General features: G+C 41.8%; 1 protein-coding gene across 3 annotated transcripts in view; it reads right to left on the bottom strand.

Moving 5' to 3' along the window:
• Positions 1 to 21,776, bottom strand: part of LOC121919833 (protein farnesyltransferase subunit beta-like) — a 39,286-nt gene extending 17,510 nt beyond the window's left edge. The window contains exons 1-4 of one of the 3 annotated variants that reach the window (XM_042446796.1): positions 21,524 to 21,776; positions 8,403 to 8,467; positions 4,629 to 4,701; positions 1,551 to 1,642 (exon numbers count right to left, since the gene is read on the bottom strand). In XM_042446796.1, the coding sequence (XP_042302730.1) occupies positions 1,551 to 1,642; positions 4,629 to 4,701; positions 8,403 to 8,467; positions 21,524 to 21,640 (347 nt within the window). In that variant the 5' untranslated portion in view covers positions 21,641 to 21,776. Of the gene's footprint in view, positions 1 to 1,550; positions 1,643 to 4,628; positions 4,702 to 8,402; positions 8,468 to 13,123; positions 14,768 to 21,523 lie in introns of those variants that run through there. The other 2 variants (XM_042446805.1, XM_042446788.1) reach the window with 2 other exon arrangements.
• Positions 21,777 to 22,102: the final 326 nt, after the last annotated feature.

The raw sequence follows: 22,102 nt of genomic DNA, 5'->3' as shown, positions 1-22,102 counted from the left end.
ACTATATAGTAGGTGAAGTGCTCCAGGTGTGTCATTGGCCTTCCACAACTAGCGAGGGTTCCCCCCCTTTGTTGTTGTTGTTGTTGTTGTTGTTGTTGTTGTAAAAAGACACATCTTTCCTACTTGGCAAACACTTCTCCTTGCCTTCCAAAAAGAATCCAGACTTCCTAATTTTCTTTTTCTTCTTCTTCTTATAAACAACCAGATGTCTTCTTCTCAAGGGTGCTTTGCACCATATAGTTTTTTTCAAACCTTTTCAAATTTTTTCATTAATTGAATGACAAATTCCCCAGAGTCCTATCCTAAGGTCTTAAAGAACATGCCTGTATAGCACAAGGTCTAGAAGAACCTACTTGGGAGTACAACTTCAGGCACAGCCCCAGAGGTAGACTATGTGTCTGCCATGGAAAGACCAGCTACGTACAGAGAGACTTCCCATCAGGATGGTCACTAGGTCATGAATGGGTGACAGCTATTACAAATACAAAGATGGTGTGAAAGAGTTGAGATCCGTACTAGTAAAAGGACCCTAATGAAATCAGTTTTTCAAGATACAAAAATCTTTACCTATATGCAATTTCCAAGGTCTCCCCACCTGTGGTTTTGCTATCCCACCCTGAGAACAAATTGTTATAGGACCACTAATAAACTGTAATGATAATCACAGTACAAATAATACCTAAAAATTTCCCCCTATTTGTAGGCACTGAAGCTGTGCTCTCACCACCACCATCCATGCTAATCACAAGATGTACAGAAAGCATCTACCCAAGAAGCAACTATTGAGAGGTTATTGTTGGAGTGAGTTGAATGAAACAATGAGCTGTTGTGTTTCCAAAAAAACATTCTAATGCATTATGCGGGGACACTGGGAGGTTAGGTCAGAGAGTCACACACTGTGCATAGATAATGAAGACTTCTGGGAGTCATTTCTACTGTAATTTATAAGTGCAAAAGCACAGCAAGCAACTATTTCAAGCTATATTGTTGCTGTGTGCCTTCAAGTCAGTTCTGACTTTCAACAACCTAAAATGAACCTATTAACGAGGTTTTATTGGCAAGACTTGTTCAGAGAGAGCTTGCCATTGCTTTCCTCTGAGGCTGAGTAGCTGTGACTTGCCCAAAGTCACCCAATGGATTGCTGAAGCAGAGTATGGATTCACATCACGGTCTCCCAGAGTCATAGTCCCACACCCAAACCACTACATACTGGCTCTCATTCAAGCTGTATCTAGCACTCATTTCTCTTACTTGAACTTTGAGTTCTGATTTTATCTCCAACTGTTAAAACAGACAATCTCCCTAAGTATTTCTTTAGGGAAGAAAAAAAAACAGCTCTGTCTCAAAATCCTCTTTGGTTTCTGGGCCTTCAACAGGCTGCATAATTTTTGAGTTTTTCCAAATTAGGGCCAGGAATGTAAAGAAAGAAATTGAGACTCACAGGGAACACATTCTACTTCTGTTATTACAGATTATGGTATTTTGTAAGGCTTGGAATATACCATTATATTTTCTGCTGGAACAGAGTTCAGGGGGGAAACAGTGCTTACTCTGAAGCTACAGACTCTGGGATGGGTTCCTGAAGCAGTTCTAGACTGTGCAGAATCCAGTAGCATAGCCATGGCCGGCTAGCATCCAGACACTAGAAAAGAAGAAAACAACAGCTGTTCAAACCCATTACTGAAACAGCTGGTAAGGCTGCATTTGTCACACCAAAACAGGAAAGCACACAAAGGACTACATTAGGATGGTGGTTCACTGGAACAGAATTACTGGAAGCAAAATAGAAAGTCAAGAAGGAGGAGGGGGGGAGGAAGAGGAAAAGAAAAAGGCAAATAACACAAAAGTAGGAAATAAAAGAATTTCCATGCCACTTTAAATATAACTTCATCATTTGCACAATATTATTTTAACAAGGTCTACAACATGCAACCTATGTTTCTGTGGCTTATAGAAGTATGCCTTGACCATAAGAAAAATCAAGACCTCTGTATGCACAGATTCTTTCTCAACAGATTCAACTATCCATGGCTTGAAAATATTTTTTAAAAATAGTAAATTCCAAAAAACAAACCTTGATTGTGCCATTTTATATAAGGGACTCAATGTCACCATACCACTGTATTTAATGGGACTTGAACATCCATAGATTTTGGTACCCACGGGGGTGGGTGGGGGGTTTCCTGGAACCAAACCCCAAGAGATACCAAGGACTCACTGTACTTTTTAAATTCCTGACAAATATTAAAGAAGTCTGTGACAATCTTTCATGTTTTTTCTTTGGTGATTTTCTTTCAAGATAGCTGGAAGTTTAAATTATGAGAGATTATGCTTAAGGAAGGCAAAGTTCTTAATTGGTTTGCTTGAATTTAATCAAGAAAACAGAAATACAGCCATAGAGATTAGAGAAAATGAGTTGTATTTTAAGTTTTGTAAAGGCAATGACCATGTAATTTAAAAAGTGTATAAATGGCTTCTGAAACTAGAGACAGAAAATGAGTCTGTAAGAGTACATGGTAAGTAGGATTCAAAAATTTGGGGCATGATGTCCACATGGATATATTGGGGGGGGGATGTGGTCCAAATATATAACATTTATTGTATATACTCATGTATAAGTCTAGAAATTTAGGTCAAAATTGACACAAAATACCTGAGTCGACTTAACCATGAGTCAATGTAGATACTATATTTTCCCCTGGTGAAAGGAAAGAGTGTAATTTGTTCCAGAAGCACTGACCTCCCTCTGTTCTCTCATTCATCCAGCCTTTAAAGTGAGCACAAAGTTATGTCTGCTGGAATTTTGTAAGTTCTTTGGCATTGTTTTCATTTACTTCATCATTTAGATCCTTTGTTACATGCCCCTAAATTTTACCCTCGACTCATCCACAGATCATATAAAAATCCTTAATTTTGGCCCGAGAACCTCCCCTCACCTTATAGTTGAGTATATACAGTACTTTGTGCAGTAATTTAAAACAAAACTTATATAAGCTGATGTACTGATGGTACCTAGCCCCAAATAAACTATCAAAAATGGGCCAGAATGTTTCAAATGTATGTTGGTGACATCAAGATAAGGAGGGCTCTTTTTTATATGTGGTTGACTTGTCAGACAATGGAAAGTTACTGATCTAAGAATTTATGGAGGCGAAAAGTTACTGCTTTAAGATTTATATGTTAATCCCAAAAAATTCTAAAGGTAGGTTTTGTAATGTTAACAGAAATGCTTCTGTTGGCATTATGGATAAATAATAATAATAATAAATAAATAAAATATTTATTTACAGCCCGCCTTTCCTCAGATCAAGGCGGGTTACAGAAAGTGCCATTACAAGATAAAAACACAGCAAATATACATTAAAATATCAAATCACCAAATACAGTCAAATGCAATCAACAACATAACAATAACCAGCTAGCTTAGAGTGTACAACAACAGTAACAATGGGGGGGAAAGAGGGAAGGCTAACAAGGGAACAAATTATGGGAAGGCTTGTTGGAACAGGAAGGTTTTTAACTCCTTCCTGAACCGATCAAGGGAGGTGGCCGAGCGGAGCTCACTGGGAAGCGGGTTCCAGAGCTGAGGGGCCGAAATGGTAAAGGCCCTACGCGTTGTTGTGGCATATTTCGAGTCTGGAACTCTCAGCAGATGCTTCCCGGCCGATCTGAGTGTGCAGGGCGGATTATATGGGGAGAGGCGGTTCTCCAAGTACCCTGGGCCCAAGCCATTAAAGAACTAGATAGTAAATATGCATCAGTTTTTTGATATATAACAGTAGTAAGAATATGGTTTGCTCAAACTTGGAAACGGACTGAAATAATAATGATGCAAGGTTGTTAAATCTGCTGAGTCATCCCAAATGGCCAAATGAATGTGGGTTTTAAAAGATAAGCCAACTGAAGAATATTTAAAAGACTAGAAACTGTTTATGTATTTTTTGTTATTAGTAATTTTAGTGGGATTATTTAGATTGACCTGCAATGGTAGAATAATGTTTTCCTCTTTTTTATTTTTCTTATCAATATAGTCAAGACTGGAGGGGTCAGAGCCTTAGTGTGTATTAGTTCTGTGTCTTTCCTCCCTCTTTTTTTAAAATGTTTTTTCTTCCACCTCTGCTCTTTTTCTTCTTTCTGTTTCTTTATTTTGATAATAAAATATACTGTTTGTTCTAAAAACTGATAAAAATTATTATCAAAAAATTTAAAAGGTCTTGGCAGTGGGAAAGCAAAATACAGTTGCTCCTCCACATTTGTGGGGGTTAGGAGACTCCTGTGAATGTGGAAAAACTGTGAATAACCCCCCCCCCCCATGAGGAAGCCAATTAAAGGGAGGGATTGGCAGGGAAAGAGAAGCAGTAGTGTGTGCTCCTTTTTTTCCTGTCCTTCCGTCCCTTTATCTGGCTCCCCACCCCTTTCCCAGCCAAATCACTGCCTTCCCCAGGTGGTGATCTGGCTGGGAAAGGAAGGAGGAGCCTCTAACCCCTGCAACAATCCTTTCCTAGCTGGATTGCTGCCTGGAATGCCCAGCAGCAATCCAGCTGGGAAAGGGAGGACACAAAAACCACTGACAGGAAAAAAATGGGAAGAAAACAACAAAATCTCCTTCAGTCTTCAGGAATAACTACCTCATAGGCATCTGTCAATTGCCTCAGGCCTCTCTTCAGATAATGGAAGTGTTTGTCCCGATGCAAAAGAAACCTGAAGAAAAGAGGAAAATTTATACAACAGGTTAAAATTTTGTAAAATAATACAGATGATGTACAGATTTGTCATTCAATTAATTAAGAAACAAAAAATTCTATCAGCAAATATATATCTGTATCTCTCTTGTATATCCATCCTAAACTTTGACTACAAGTTCTTTCTAAGAACAGTTGTGCTAGATCAAAGCAAAGGTCCATCTAAGCCAGTTCTCTGGCCAGCATCCAAAGAATGGCTTAAGTGCACAGAAATGCCTTGTGCTTGTCCAGATACACCTGTAAATCCCCCCCTCCTCACCAGCATTCTCTTTGACAGCTGAATCCAAGACTTCTCATTAACAACTTTGGAAAACCCTCTCAGGCCCATTACAGACCGCCGAGAAGTGGTGGTCTGCCGCCGCCGCCGGTTGCAGCGTCCAGGAACCGCAGCAGCCAAACGGCGCGGTTCCCGGACGCGCTCCTTCCTGGGCCCCGGAAGAGATGCCACGAGGCGCTAGTTGCGCACTCACGGCATCACTTCTGGGGTGCGATGTGCGGATGCAGAGTGTCCGCTACGTCAAAATGGCGGCGGCCGTGTGGAATGGCTGCTGCCATTTTGACATAGTCATTACACACGAGGGGCAAGGCATGTCAGGAAACGTCACCCCTCGCGCGTAATATCAGTGCGATGACAGCGCCTCATGGGCCCGTCTGTAACGCGCCTCAGTTTCCCAACAGAAATTTAGCAAGCAGCATAGGAACTGGAAATGTCAGAGCTAGAAAAACCTCTCTATATTTTTTGGACTACAGTACCCAGGATCCCCACTAACCAGGGGGCTGGGGACTGTTGGAACTATAGCTGACAAACAACTTTCTAAAGCTCTTAGAAAAGCAAGCCCTTTAATTCCCACACATCTGACAGCAGTCAACTTGATGTCCTCAGGAAGCCTAAGACACAGTGGAGCTAGCTGCACTGATTAAACACAGAGGAAAGAATCTTATCTGTTATAACTGGAGCCCTTGACAGACCATAAATGTGTAAAACTTCCTTCAAAAGCTGAGACAGCAGCCACTATATGCCATGGCACTGAACTCTGTAGCTAGTAGCTCAGTGAATCAGCAAATGCTTCCTGTTTTGGCCTCAACATATGTTGTATTTGGCGCTATGTGTGCCCAGACAGTCAACTCACATCCAACCAACCATGAGGTAAATATAATCTGAACATTATTGTGGAATGTAGTACAGTGCGCCCGCGCCATATGCAGGCATACTATACATGGCTTCCAGCTCACGCAGAAGCCACACAACAATAAAAGGAATGGCGCACGCGACCCTGGTGGCGCAGTGGTTAAATGCCTGTACTGCAGCCATTCACTCAAAACCACAAGGTTGCGAGTTCAAGACCAGCAAAAGGGCCCAAGCTCGACTCAGGCTTGCATCCTTCCGAGGAGGGAGCTAAAATGAGTACCCAGACTGTTGGGGGCAAATTAGCTTACTTGCTATTTAGCTTACTTGCTGTTCACCGCTATGATCTTTGGAATAGCGGTATATAAATAAAACAAATTATTATTATTAATTATTATGCGCGCATGCCACCGTACGCATATGTTTCCTATGGGGGTGCGAGCATAAACGGATTTCCCTTACGCGGGTGAATCCGGAACGGATCCCACATATAAGGGGAGAGCCCACTGTAACAGCAACTAAAATGAGAGATGAAATAATGGTGAAATAGTGGCAAGATGAAGTAAACAGATATAAGTGGACAGGAGGAACAGAAAAAGGAGCTAAAACAGAGTTGCAGAAGCCAGCTAGACAAACTCTGTAGAGGGCATCCAAGCACAGAGAAATGGGGTCAGCAGGCCTTATCAGTTAGTTCATAATAGACCTATAAAAACACACTTATTATAACTAACAGCAATAAACCATAATAGATATGCTCTGTAGGGAAAAAATACTTCTGTATGAACTGCCAACCCACTTCCAATGCATCAGTTGCATTCAGGATTCTACCACTAGAAAAGAAAATAATCCCTAGTTATCCTTACAGTATTAATGTTATTAGCTACTTATACAGTGAGACCTTGTTCTCCGCTGGGGTTTGGTTCCAGAATCCCCCATGGATAACAAAATCCATGGATGTTCAAGTCCCATTAAATACAATGACAGAGCAAAATGGTGTCCCTTGTATAAAATGTAAAATCAAGGTTTGCTATCAGGAATTTATATTTTTTTTAAATATTTTCAAGCCGTGGATTCTTGAATCCGTGGATAAAAAATCTGTGTATAAGGAGGGCTGACTGTAATATAAAGCATCTAACAGAATTGTACACTGCACAAAGAAAAAAACGGGTTGCTTACGCTGCAAAATGAAAGCGTACAAAATACGTAGGAGAGAAAAAGTAACATGAAAAGAAGATCCATCTAGAACTGAACATATATATTTAATAAGCAGGAAGGACACTCAAGTAGCAAAGAAATGCAAATGGAGAGTAAAGGACGTAGAGAGGAAAGAAACAGTGAATGTGTAATTTCTAGCAGACAGCGAAATCTCCAGTGAAGGCTTAAATGCAAAGAATATAAATATTCATGATTAATATGGAGGAGGAAGGCCAAGCTTACATTTGAAAGTATATATAAGAAATTTAATGCAAAGATGAAAAGAAAGAAAAAACTGCTGGATACAATTCCATTTGCCTCAAATCATTTTTTTTTTAATCAAGCTAAGGGCCAAATTAGTTATGAAGAAATTCACATAATTGGCCATATGAATGTGGGGGACTGAGACCCTGATTCCAGGAAGGATGGCAAGGCTTTAACCCTTTAACCCCACAGTGGTCCTGTTCAGACCCTTGCATTGGAAGAAAACTGCCATTCAGGGATCAACAGAACATTATCTTCCAATGCCAGGACAGCCTGTATCGGAAAATATCAGCTCCCACCATGATGATATATGCCATGAATACATCCTGCTCAGATTAATATAACACTCTATGTAGGGCTCCTTTTGTAAACTGTTCAGAAACTGCACCAGGCCCAAAATATTGTGGTCAGCATACTCACTGGTTTCAAGGTACATATAACTCCCCTGCTGAAACAGCTACTCTAGCTACCAGTTTGCTTCCAGACAGAATTTAAAATGCTGTTTCTGATCTAAAAAGACCTACACAGCTTGGATCCAGGCTATCTAAAAAAGTGTATCTCCTAATATAAGCCTGACTGAGTTTTTAATATTTGTTTTTCATATACTTGTTTATGTATTTTTTTTTCACTTTTGTATTTTCCATTGTTTTAATGGTATTTTACTTTCACTTATCTTTTGAACCACTTTAAGTCTCCTATTTGGAGCAAGGTAGGATAGAAATAAATTAATAAAAGGCATAGATCCCAGTCCTAACATACCCATTGTGTATAGGAATGACCAGAACTACACATCCTGGGTGTGCCACATCAGCTGTATATAAAGAATATTAATACAAGTGACAAAAAAAGAACTTCAAAGAAGAATCATTCCTCAACCCTCTCCTTCACTTGTCCTCATACCTCCCTAGTTCTCTGTAAGGTAATGGGATATTCCTGAACAATATGGTTGGAGAAAGCTGTTCCCAAAACCTGTGTGAAAATCAGTATTAGCATGCAAATTAAAATCCAAAATCCTTAGCATCAGTTGTTTTCAAACTTGTGTGAGGAGGAAATGCTGCAGAGATACAGTAACTTACTGCGAGTCATGATGATTTGTCTTGTAAACATCAAAGACTTCTTGGACTATGTCCTCTACTTTTGTCTGCAGAAGTCAAAAGGATAAAAGGAAGGCAGAGAAAATATGGGGAAAGGGAGAGAATACATATTAGCATGAGCATATAAGAATCTTAAAAGGGAATAAGCAGCCTGATGCTCCTCTTGTGATTTGTACAACAGTTCCCATAACCCCTCCCCACTTGAAAACTTGAAAAAGTTGCTATAATGGCTGGGATTGATGGGAATTGTAGTCCAAAACATCTGGGTGGCATGTTACATATCCCTGCCCCAATGCACCAAAGCACAGCAGGACCTGAGCAATTCCAGTCAGAACACAGTACTGTACATAATTATGGCTAAGTGTCTAGGTGCAGCAATGAGTAGTTACGAAAAAGGACGTCAGATTGCAAGAGGGCTACCACAGCTCCAGTTTTAAAATTCAACACAGAGGCTGGTACAAAGCAACAGGTCATAATAAACCAGCCTTTCTCAAATAGTGGGGCGGGCCCCCCAGGGGGGGCGCGAGGCTCTGTTATGCAGAGGTGTACTTATAATAATTTTATAGACAAATGATACTATTTACAGTCGCGTGGGGGGCGCAAAATGTTTTCTTCTTCCTGGGGGGGGCATGACAGAAAATAATTGAGAAGCACTGTAAACCATTGCTAATTTAAGATCTACTCTGTAGCCACCTGTGCAAAGAGACCACATGGCTTGCATGCAAAAGGTTGCATGCTCAATCTCTAAAATCTCCAAAGTGGGCTAGGAAAAACTATGTGTGAAACTGCTGGCAGCTGGGAAGCTGTGGGCAGCATAGAGAACACTAGATCAACCAATGGTCTGACCTGAATGAAAGTAGATTCCTATGCACCAGCAGACACCCAGGAACACAGATGTCCTCTGACTCTCAGTATACTCCTCAACACTGCATTGCTCATCATGGTGATACCAAAAGATTTCCCAGCAGCTACATTCAATGCCATAGTACCAGTATCCAGGATCCTTGTGTAAGGACTGCTAGGCTCAAGATAAAACTTGAAAAAGTTACTATAATAGCTGGGGGAGATTACTGGGAGTTGTAGTCCAAAAAAGAAGCATTCCAAGTTCTACAATCAATATGAGTACTATAGCTACCTTGTCACATTCCCCCATTACCAGAGAGAAGTAAAATCCAGAGCTGCTAGGTGATAATTAGAATAGACAAGTTACATATTAACACAGTGGCTCTCAAACCTTTTACTCTTGGGACCCCCCTTTACATCTACATGTGGATGTCATGTCAGTAGTATATGAATAAAAATATTTTATTTAGTGTACATAGTTTCATTTACACATTCATGTATATTCATATTTTAAAATTTTATTAAAAAATAACATTGTTCAAATTAGAACAATTTTATTTAAGTAAATTCAACTCAACACATGTGTAAATTTCACACATAAAAAGTTTGGAAAGAGGAGGAGGACAGATCAGGGACTCCAAGTCTCTCGCCCCCCTTGAGCAACTCTCATGTTCCCTATAGGGATCCTCCCCCACCGTTTGAGAAGCGCTGCATTATCAGATAGATAGCAATGGACACACCTCACCTGTACATACAATAATGCTAGGAAATAGGAAAGGAAGAGGGTAGGAGAAAGGAAGACTGCACGCTAGATGGACAGACTCAATTAGGGAAGTCACGAATCTGAGTTTGCAGGACCTAAGCAGAGCCGTGGAAGATAAGAGAGCTTGGAGGTGTCTCATCCACAGGGTCGCCATGAGTCGGGGTCAACCTGAGGGCAGTTAACAACAACAATTGCAGCAAGTTTGGAAACGGACCCTCCAAAACCAAGGACAATGTCCTATCTCCTAGATCTTCTACTCTTGCCTCTACAAAGACAGATTCCAATTTAATTTGCTTACACCCTGTGCCTCATCAGAATGGTGGTCCACAGAGTTGTTATTAGACAACATTGCTACCTGGCAGTCACCACTTTGATGCTCAGAGGCAGATGGCTATGCTTTAATACCAGAGGAAGCATGAGGATGTGAAAGAGATGGGGAGAGGGAGAACTATGGCAGCAGACCATTTTTATTCAAACAGAGAACCTCAAAATCAGGGTTGGTTTAAACCTAGTGATTTTTTAAAAAACCACTCCTGGTTTATTAAAAACTGATTAATCGTGTGTGTGTGTGTGTGTGTGTGTGTGTGTGTGTGAAGCTATTATTACTATTTTCCAACCCTCTTACTGGCACAACAATGACCATCTGAATTTAAACATTTTAATGTTAACAGTTTACCAACAATTGTTCATTATTAGGCCAATATGCAGTGACAGGTGCTTCTTTTTTATCGCTTTATTTTATAGTGTAAGAAATGCTATTCTGAAACAAATCCTTCAATTAACCTAAATTCAACCAAAACATCCAAAACAAAGGATGTCTCAGTGAGGATGAAGCAAGCTTGTTTTCTGCTGCTCCAGAAACTGGGACATGGCACAATGGATGGAATCTACAGGAAAAGAGATTCCACCTAAATGTTAGGTAGAACTTTCCAACAGTAAGAGCTGTTAGACAGCGGAAAGTGCTCCCTCAAAGCGAGATGGAGCCTCCTTCTTTAAAGGTCTTTAAACAGGGGCTGGATGGCCATCTGTCAGGGGTGCTTTGAGTGTGAGTTCCTGCATGGCAGAATGGGGTTGGACTGGATGGCCCTTATGGTCTCTTCCACCTCTATGATTCTATGGCCTGTTAGATGGGCCAAACAGAGCGGCTTCCAGCCACTTTGGAGGCATGGCATTTACACAACACACACAGAGAATGACCAGAAGCCGCTTTAAGGCTGCCTAAGGCAGCCTGAAGTAGCCAGCAAAAGCAGCGGCTTTAATCCACTCCTTGCTCGTAGCTCAGCCATCTAGTCACCACAGTCCTGGACTGCTCATGGCCTGATCATGGCTGGAGCAGCCAGAGCTTATTCCAAGCCACCAGTCTGCTTTGCCCCTGTGATTCTAAAACAATTTAAAATAGACAATGAAAAATGTTTAAAAGCCAGTTGAAAAACATGTCAGCTAACCTAACTATGGGGTTGGTAGTTAAGACAGAGAGGAAGGAGTTCAACCACAGAATCATAGAGTTGGAAGAAACCCCTAAGGGCCATCCAGTCCAACCCCTGCCATGCAGAAACACACAGTCAAAGCATCACCAACAGATGACCATCTAGCCTAAAAACCTCCAAAGGAGGAGACTCCACCATGCTCCGAGGGAGTATATTCAAGCATAACCAATCAGAAGGTTGGATGGAATTGTGAGGAAAGGTTTCTCAAAAACTTGCACCTATGCCAAGTATGCCCATCCTAACTACAATAACTTGCCCCCATATATTGAAATGGACAGACTTAGTGCCCCAGTACAGGCTAGACAGAAAGGCAGTGACAACAGAAAGGGGAAATGATAAGGACTCCTGGCCAGCTCATGTAGCAGCTATCCTTTGGAGCTAGTAAGTCAGATTTACATTCCCATCCTCATTCCTTAGCTCACCTTAAACAAGGGAACAAAGCCTCAACTGACACTTTCCTCCTAATTTGGCAACCTTCCTGGTATTTTCTCACTCTCTCAGATTTGAAAAGGGCTCTCTTCTCCATTAAAGGTCAGATTCTGGAGGGAGATAATGTGCATAGATCTCCCTTCAGAAACATCTCAGGCCTCCAGCAAGGAAGCTCAAATCCAACCAGTAATTGTGTCGACTGGATGACAACTGTTATTTCAGCCACTTTGGCCTTAACAGCAAGAGGCAACAGTAGGCCACAGAAAGCAAGATTTTCCTGAATGTGCTGGGCTTCCAATGCAAAGAATTATTTGGCTAGCAATGTGTGTTTAGATTTGGAGAAAATATCTCTCCAGAGTATTAGGAAAGGCACTTCACTTTCTCCCAGATTCAGTTTGTGGGCTGATGAGCAACAGTAAGTACTGGATTGGGGGGAAGGAAGAGTCACATACATTCAGCAAGTATCTACGATTGTGAAAAAATCCTTTTTCAGTTTCATCTGCACCAACAAGACAAAAGACTGTCAAACATTAATCATTATCCATCTAGAAAATTGATATTTTAAATACAGAATTCAATTTTTCCCATAACTGACTTTAAATTAATCCTCCCACTGACTGTAATTAAGTCCCATTACTTGAGCATGGACAAAGTGAGAACATATTCATGCTTATTTTATAGAACCAAAACAATAAATTCACCCTGTGGCATTTTTTCCTCCTAATAATATACTCAGTTAAGTCTGTTCATTACCACTAAGAAATCCATGCTCCCTTTCCAAATACAAAATGTTGTTAACATAATATCATATTGCGGGGGGGGGGGCTGTGCTGTTGCTAAACTACAGCTTTTATTATCATTTAGTGGCTCTGCTGATTAGAGCAAATGGGACATGGAATCCAACATTACTAATGGGTTTGGCTTTGAGTTTGATTCTGTAGGCCTTCCTTTTCCATGGCTTTGATGCTTTTGGAGTGGGGCAGAGACAGAGAGCAAGGGAAAGAACACCAGGCAACTGCCACTAACTCATGGTCCAGGGGCACAACCTCATCAATTTATCACTTCTATGCCACTGATCATTGAGAATTAGCCCCTGGACCATCCAAAATTGGCCAGCTCTAGTCTATGCTTTCAGCTGTCAGTAGTGACTAAAACAGCTTGTCGGGAAGACTTTTACTCACATTTATGTGGAAAGAAGAAACTGGAAGCAAGATTTTAAAGAAACTTCTCCAACAGGTTTTGGAAAAGTTATCCCAGAACTTAATCCATTGGTATTTCTTAGCCACAGGGCAGTACAGCTGGTTTTTAGGCATATATTTAGAAGAGTAAGTTCCTGAAATTCATAAATCAATAGCTAAAACATTATAGTGCAACATGAATATGCTTATGGTTTACACATTTGGGTAATAGATTGTCTTGATTTAGGAAGTTACAAAAATCTTTGTTGCTACAACCCAATGAATCCTCCCGACAAGCATTTAACAGCCTATCTTAGATCAAAACGTTATGCCACCAGTCACATCAAGATAAAAACTGCAACACTACAAAACATAATTTACTCTGTTAAAATCTTGTTGCAAATGTTTATTATGATAGAAGAGAGAGGATTTAGCCCAATGAAGTAACAGAACTACTTCTGTTACCGTGAAGAGTAAATGATTTTAGGCATGCATCTGTGGGATAATTTTGACTCTGCTAGTGGACTTGGTATGCATCATCAGTAAATACAATTACATGATTACAATACCTTTCTACCATCTATGCACCTACATATGTATGAGAGTACAGCCAGTTCTTAATATACAAGGATTGCAAAGCAAAGAGTCCGCCAACACAAATTTTTACCACAGATTCACCAGCCACTTAATACCAAGAGAGATTAACTGCTCACCGAGCTAATCAGCAACAAAGAATTGTTAATCCAGGAATCAGATAGAAGCCTTTCTTGTTCCATTTTATTTCCAAGAATTGCCAAGCATATGTTTTCCTATTAAGCTACAGGGCCTTCCATTTCCAAGTTTATAATGTCTTCCTCTTAGAATAAACAATATGATCTCTGCCCCAGATTACAGAGACCTTTAAACAAGTACTCTGACTCTGTGAGACACATCACTAACACACTGTGGGGTAATTACCACACAAAACAAATGTGACAACCTAACTGAAAGGTAGCTACTGTATATTCTGTTTGATTCCAAAAGGGTTGCTACATTAGCCAGAGCAAGCACACAACGAAAGGTTCTTGTAGCGTTGATCAAATCAAGAGATTCGTTGTTGAATAAAATCTTTTATAGGCTAGAAAGGTCAAATCTACACCACAAACATGTATGCTACACCAAATCTGTTGTCACAAGATGTCACAACATTTTTTTTGTGATCACTTATTGATATGACACAGTAATATATTATATTTGTATACAAGTATACCACACATACAAAGTATATGGTTGTTTCTGATCTTAAAACAGCCTCCCAAACTAGTATCTTTAAGACATGTTAAGCTTAGGGTGGTTACATGAAAACGAGGACAAGTCTCCTCTGGCTTTAATAACTACAGTATATGGAAAAAGGCATTTCACCAGATGTAGCTTGCTCCATCATCCCAACCAGCATAAGCATTAGCTATGATGACTGGGGATAATGAGAGTTGTAGTCCAACACATCTACAGGACCCTAGATTAGGAAAGGGCATCACTGAAAAGTTATACTATTTTAAATACTCCCTATTGGTTGAACAGAGCCAGTGTGCCTTAGGACCTTACTACATGGGGGAAATCAGGCAAAATTGGGGGTTTAAACAGCAATTATCACATGCAAACCGTGATGTCGCAATTAAGATTTTCACGTGACGTCACTATTGAACAGGCAATAAACAGCAACAAATCATTCATGGGGAAATCCCAAAAGTGATTTTTTGGTGTTTATTACCTGTTTATTGCATGTTTAATAGCGATGTTTATGAAAATTTTAATTGCGATATTGTATTTTGCACAGGATAATTGCTGTTTAAACCCACAATTTTGCCTGTGTGATAAGGTCCATAGTGGTTTGAGCGTTGGCTTATGACTTTGGAGACAACATTCTGCATCCCCACTCAGCCATGAAAACCCACTGAAGGACTTTGTGCAATTCACTCTCTCTCAGCCTCAGAGGAAGGCAATAGCAAACCCCCTCTGAACAATTCTTGCCAAGAAAACCCAGTGAAAGAGTTGCCATTGGTTGAAAACGACTTGAAGATACACAACATTTTGCCCATTTTGAAATAATTCCATTTCATCTATTCGATGAAGATATCACGGAAGCCAAAAGACAATAAAACCAGGACCATTTTGTTTTATGCCATTACAGTTCCAGTTAATCAGAAACTGCTCCTTTAAACTAGAAACAGCCAGTTGGCAGCCTGGAGCCTGAATTTGCCTCCTCAGTAATTTTATTTAGTTTCACCCTGATAATAGCCTTACACACTTTTTGTCAGCATTTTATTGACTGATTGCACCAGTAAGGGAAAGAAATAATTTCAAGCTGTAATGCTGTATGTTAACCTTGCACTTGTAGTAGCCAAAGGCACCTCGGAAATGCATGTAAGCAAGTCAGACGTCTTGCAGAGGAGGGACAAAGTGCTCTGCCGTTCTTCTGGAAACGCAACCCTCCTTCTCCATCCCACAACATTTCATGTTCTGATTTTGATTTGCAAGACTGTACTATGCAATAGTGGAAATAAATATTTATATTTAACTGTATGTGCTTCATACTGTGGCACATCAGCACAAGAGGGCTTGTTTATAACAAATCTTTTCCTCATAAAAACGCTCTCATTTAAATACTCTTCTCTTGAAACAGCATTGTGGTTTCTTTGCAGACAAACCCTCTTCTCTGGCTGACTTGATACCTTTATTATCTGGTCTCATGTTAATCAAGTCCAGCAGGACATTAACTTTAGCATTCTATTAGCGTTAGCCACACAACAGGCAATCTTTCTGGAAACAGCAGTGGAACCACATAACAGTCTTATAACCACAACTTTAATCTGGAAACTTGCTGACAGGTGATACCTCTATATCCCTTCAGTTTCCCTCAAGACCATACCCAAAATCCATTGTCTACATCTAAGCTTGGTGATCTAGGCATATCAGTTAAGACTTGTTGGACAGAGACCTCTGATTTTATGGATTTACACCAGGTATTTCCCAGACTGCAATACTTACACAAGGAAGTGTGGAGAAGAGCAATCGGTAGATTCGCACAACTTGGGTGATACCCAGGAATAATCTACAGAGCAGAGCCAAAAGAGAATACAAGAGAACACAAGCTGTTGTTTCCCCCATTCCCAGCTCAGAGCGCTAAATGCTATAACCCATCCTGGACAATAATACCAGGCTGGGCATACCTGCTCTTCCTTATAAACAACAATCCAATTTCAAGCAGCTACTCAGCAATAGACCACACAACAGAGCTATAGACAAAGGAACCAGGCTCTGTGGGACAACACCAACTCTGTTCTCATACTTACAGTCCAAACTCCTGCCATGCAGAAAGACACGATCAAAGCATTCCTGGCAGATGGCCATCCAGCCCCTGTTTAAAAACCTCCAAAAGAGACTCCAATACACTCTGAGGCAGCGTATTCCACTGTCAAACAGCTTCTACTGTCAGGAAGTTCTTCCTAATGTTTAGGCGGAATATCTTTTCCTGTAATTTGAATCCATTACTCAGTATGCTATGCTGCATCTGCACTGCAGAAACAATCAAATTTGATGCCGCTTTAACTGCCATTGCTCAATGCTGTAGAATTTTGCGATTTGTAGTTTTGTAAGATATTTAGCCATCTCTGAGCTCTGGCCACAACAAACTACAAATCCCAGGACTCCACAGAATGGAGCATAGCATGACCGTGAAAGCTTCAAAAGACTGTCAGAAACAAATTCCAATGGAAAACAGATTCAGCTCTATCTCCTGTGGTTTGTAACACTATGACTAGAAACATTCTGAGTAGTCCCAACTAGAGCAGAGCCACTGAAATAATTCTCAAATAAGGAGTCAATGCACAGGTAAATCACATAGATTTAATAGATCTAAACTAGAATCACAGAATCATAGACTCATAGAATAATAAAGTGGGAAGAGACCCCAAGGGCCATCCAGTCCAACCCCCCTGCCATGCAGGAAATCTCAATCAAAGTACCCCGACAGATGCCCATCCAGCCTCTGTTTAAAGACCTAATAGCAGCATTTAGGCCTATATGTGAAACAGTTCAACGAAAGGATGTTTGTGTAGATGGGATTTAAAGCCCCTCATGTTTGGGGTCCAGCCTATCTGTGGGATTGCCTTCTTCCATATAACCCGCCACGTGCACTTAGGTCCTCTGGAAAAAAATTATTACAGCCAACAAAGACCAGGCTGGCAGCAGTTACCCAGAGGGCCTTTTCATCTGTCGCTTCCAAATATGCCAGAGGAGATCCGACATATTACCAACCTTGACAGCTTTAAAAAGCAGTCAAGATCGATCTCTTCCAACAAGCATTCCCAGAATAATTGATGCATTTGCCCCCACTGACATGGACCATCCTATAGATTATCCCATTGTCTGTCCTATTTCTTGTCTTAGTAATCGTTTTAATGATCTTAATTGTATTTTATTGTAGTTATTTGTTATGTTTGTACTTATTGTCATTGCTTTGAGGTTAAGGAGGGAGGGAGGATTGTGGGATTTTAATCTATTATATTGTATGGATTTTATTGATGCAAGCTGCCTCGATCTTGTTGGAGAGGCGGGGTAGAAATATGATGATGATGATGATGATGATTATTATTATTATTTGGTTCCAGGACCTCCTGTGGATACCCAAAATCCATGAATGCTCAAGTCCCATTATATACTATGGTACATTAAAATAGTGACTCTTATATAAAATAGCCAACTCAAGATTTGCTTTTTGGAATGTATATTTGGAATATTTTCAAGCTGTGGATAGTTGAATCCATGGATATTGAGGGCCAGCTGTACTTAATTAATCCGATGGCACCAAATTTATAAAGGTGGCTGGCTGTTCAAACAAATGGGGAGGGGTCTGTGCACAGAAAAGCATTTCACAGCCATTTTCTGGCAAATGGAGGCCTGTGAGTATTCCAGTATTAAAACAATTACTAAGACAAGAAATAGGGCAGTGGCCAAATTGGATGAGGGGATAGGAAATGACTGGCACTAAGGGCAACAAAAGGACTGATGTGAGGCACAGTAGCCACATCCCCAAGTGTTTTCAACCCTTTATCAATCTATTTGACTACAATAAACTACTGTCCCTTTTTTTGGTTGAAGGCTAAGTAAAACTCAAAACAGATCTGGCTGCTATATTTTACCAAGACAAAGTCTGTTAATGTAACTATCAACCAGCTTTCACGTTAGTGTAATGAAGTAATCTTCCTCCAACAAGTTGTAGCATGTTCTAGACAGGAAAAGGTTAAGTATACTGTAATTATGACTGCAAACATAAAATTTACTGAAAATGAGAGCAAGTGTTATTAATGAAGATATGCACAGCACTCCTAGTTTTTTTTTAAAAATAGCATCCTGAAATTCTATTTTCCCAAACAGTATGTTCTCATGTGCAGCAGTGATATATATGCAAAAACCTCTCCAAATTCATCCACAGGATAGTTGCTGTAGAAATCCCAGAACAACACAGCCTGTTTGAATATATACAGGTTTTTACTGCTGGGGCAATGATGCCAACAAGGGCTGGGGTGGGCAATGTGTGACCATGAACATGAAGTAGCGGCAGGGATTCTGAAGTGAGGTGTGAATTTGCAAACTACGGCCCTGTACAGACAGGCCAAAATAAAGCTGCTTTGGGTCTCTTTGGAGGAATGCTATTTAAATGATGCATGCGTCCTAAGAGCCCAGAAGTCACACCAAAGCCATGCTTTGGTGCAGCTTCTGGCCTCTTACGATCTGTGTGTCATTTAAATAGCATACCTCCAAAGAGACCCAAAGCAGCTTTATTTTGGCCCTATGTGAAACACCAGCATGCATGTCTTTTTCCTCCAGTTGCCCTCACAAAAGAATTCTTCTCTAAAATATATCCTAGAACAGATTATCTGCAATAGAAGAGGTAAGATCAATCTTGAAGCAGGGTGTGCAAACCAATACAAGATATGGAAAGTGGATGACTCTGGTTGGGTGGTTATGAGGCGGGGGATGGGGGGGAGTCATTAAGACCCTGTCTGTTTAACAGTTGTGTCAAAACCAGGATTTCAGCACATGCACCTAGTGAAGAAAGGCACACTGCCCAAAACTGTCTCTTTCACATAGCTATTAAAAAGTACAGAAGCCCTGTCATTTTTTCCCCATAACTTTGAAGGCAATGCCGGGGGGGGGGGGGGGGGGGATTAAACAAGTCTTTGAGCTGGACTTTACAACATGAATTTTGACGCCAGGCTAGCTCCAGTGGACTAGAAGAACTCATGCTGACTGTAACATCCAAAATCCACAAAACAGTGATGCCTTTATGGGGCCAACTCAAATGCACAATATACATTACTGGCCCCATGAAGGCATCACTGTTTTGTGTTTTCCATGATGTTATGGTTGGTAGCCATGTTGGCCATGTTGTTGTTAATTGCCCTCAAGTCAACCCCGACTCATGACTCTCTTGTGGATGAGACACTCCACGCCCCTCTTTGCCTCCATCTGCTTCTGCTCCGGTCCTGCAAACTCATACTTGTGACCTCTCTAATGTGTCTCTCCATCTAGCATGTGGTCTTCCACTTTGCCTACTACGTTCTACTTTCCTACGCATTATTGTCTCTTCTGAGTCATGCCTTCTCATGCTGGGCCAAAAAGTACAATAGCCCCGTTTCATCATCTTGGTCTCCAGGGAGATTTCAGGGTGATCTGCTCAAGGACCCTTTTGTTTGTCCTTTAGCTGTCCATGGGATCCTCGGACTCTTCTCCAACACACACGCTCAAATGAGCTTATTTTCTTCCTGCCTGTTTTTTGGACTGTCCTGCTCTCGCATCCGCCTACGTGGTGATGGGGAATACAATGCTTGTTACAGACTGTCAAAAAAAACTGCTTCGGGTCTCTTTGGAGGTATGCTGTTTAAATGATGCATGCATCTGAAGAATCCAGAAGCTGCCACCAAAGCTGCACTCCGTGTGCTTGGAATGGAGTATGGCTTTGGCGCAACCTCCGGGCTCTTAGGACCATGCATCATTTAAATAGCATACCTCCAAAGAGACCCGAAGCAGCTTTATTTTGGCAGTCTGTAACAGGCCAATGACTTGGACTATTCTAACTTTATTGCTCAATTGTTATCTTTACTTTCAGGATCTATCTAGCTCTTTAACAGCTGCCCACCTCATTCTTAGTCCTTCTTATTTCTTGGCTGCAGTCGTCATTCTGATCAATGTTGATTCAAGGCATGGAAAGCTTTAACTACCTGAGGACCATAGTGTCTAGGAAACCTCATGCTATCGACTTCTTTCTTTCAGTGTGCAAAGGGACCGTGCAGCACCTTTGAGACTAAGGTCCAAAAGACACTGCAGAAGTAATCCAGTTTGCGACCACTTCAGCTGCTTTGGCTCAGTTCAATGTAGTTTATTGTGGCACCAGAGCTCTCTGACAGAGAAGGCTAAGTGTCTCACAAAACTACAGTCCCTAGGATTCCCTAGCATTGAGCCAAGGCAGTTAAGGCAGCCTCAAACTCAATTATTTCTGCAGTGTGTTTTGGACCTACCTGAAAAAAGGGAAGTTGGCAGCATGAGGTTTCCTAGACTTGAGCCTAAGTTCTTCAGATGGATTAAGTCTAGGAAAGCTCATGCTGCAGACTTCTTTCTTTCAGTGAGTCTCAAAGGTGCTACAAGATCTCTTTATACAGTATATTAATTCAACAGACAAACACAGCTAGGTCTGTGAACTCTTTCTTTCATTAAGTCTCAAAGGTGCTACAAGATCCTTTTGTATAGCAAAGTACATCCAATCTAGCCACGTCCAGTAACAACCAACCCCCACAAAACAGTGATACCTCTATCAGGCCAACCAAAATGCACAAAATACACGTCAGCCTGACAAAGGTGTGACTGAATCACCGTAGAATTCAAAGACATAGCTGTGTCAGTCTGTAGGATCAGTAGGCAGAGGGGTCTTACTTGTGGCACCTTTGAGACTTACTGAAAGGAAGAAATTGGCAGCAGCAGGAGAGCTTTCCTAGACTGCAGCCTACTTCCTCAGAGGCATGTTGTTGTTGTTGTTGTTGTTCTATTATCCTGAGGTGCAGCCATATGAGGAGCCTGCAGACTCAGTGTCTGGAGAGGCTGCTCCCTGAGAGGAAGAACTTGGGAGCCTGGGAGTTCCTAGGCTCCCGCCTGCTTCCTCGGGGCGGATTCTTTTGTGGGTCCTGGGCGTTGCAGTCCTTTGCCAGAGGCGCTTCTCGGAGGGTCTCCCAGAGAGACTGCTGCCCAGGCAGAGCAGGGGGCCAGTCCCGCGCGCACTGCACCCTGGGGCTTGTAGTCCCCGCCTCCTCCCACGAGGAGGGGCACAAGGCAAGGAGGAGGCCGCCGCCGCCGCCGCCGCTTCCCCACCTGCTCGGCCGAAGTGAGGGTCCGCAACCCGTCGTCCTGCAGCCTCTCCCGCCCGGCTTCCATGCTGCCTCCGCGCCGGGGGCGCCTTCCGTCCGTAGGAGCCGCGGCGGCCGCCATGATGCCAGAGACTGAGGGGCAACGGACGGCGGAGAGTGGCTCGACGCGCGCGACGGAGGAGGGGCGGAGGGAACGGAAGGCCGGCTACGGCAACGCGAGAAGGACAAACAAGCCTCGAACGCGCAGCGCTCCCTCACCATCCCGTCGCGTTCAAGCACACTTTGAAGACTTTGGTGGCGTGGGAGAGTGAGCGTCCCACCAGCGCCCCCGCGTGGCGCGTATGTTAATTTCCCCGTTGAAGCGTCCGGCTTTAAAGGGGAGCTTTGCTAGTAGAATGAATGGCTCAGCAGCGCCCCCGTGTGGCATTTATGTTAACTTCCCCGTTGAAGCCTCCCTCATCTCTGAGGCACTGAGCCTGGCTTTGTGGGAAACTGTTTTATTATCCCCAGTATGCAAAGGGATCCTGCAGCACCTTTGAGACTAACCTAGACTCAAAGGTGCCACAAGATCTCTCTGACTACT

The sequence above is a fragment of the Sceloporus undulatus genome, chromosome 1 (assembly GCF_019175285.1).
Source record: "Sceloporus undulatus isolate JIND9_A2432 ecotype Alabama chromosome 1, SceUnd_v1.1, whole genome shotgun sequence".
Taxonomy (NCBI): Eukaryota; Metazoa; Chordata; class Lepidosauria; order Squamata; family Phrynosomatidae; genus Sceloporus; species Sceloporus undulatus.
The sequence above is the reverse complement of the archived record's forward strand: the minus strand, read 5'-3'. Positions and strand labels throughout refer to the sequence as shown.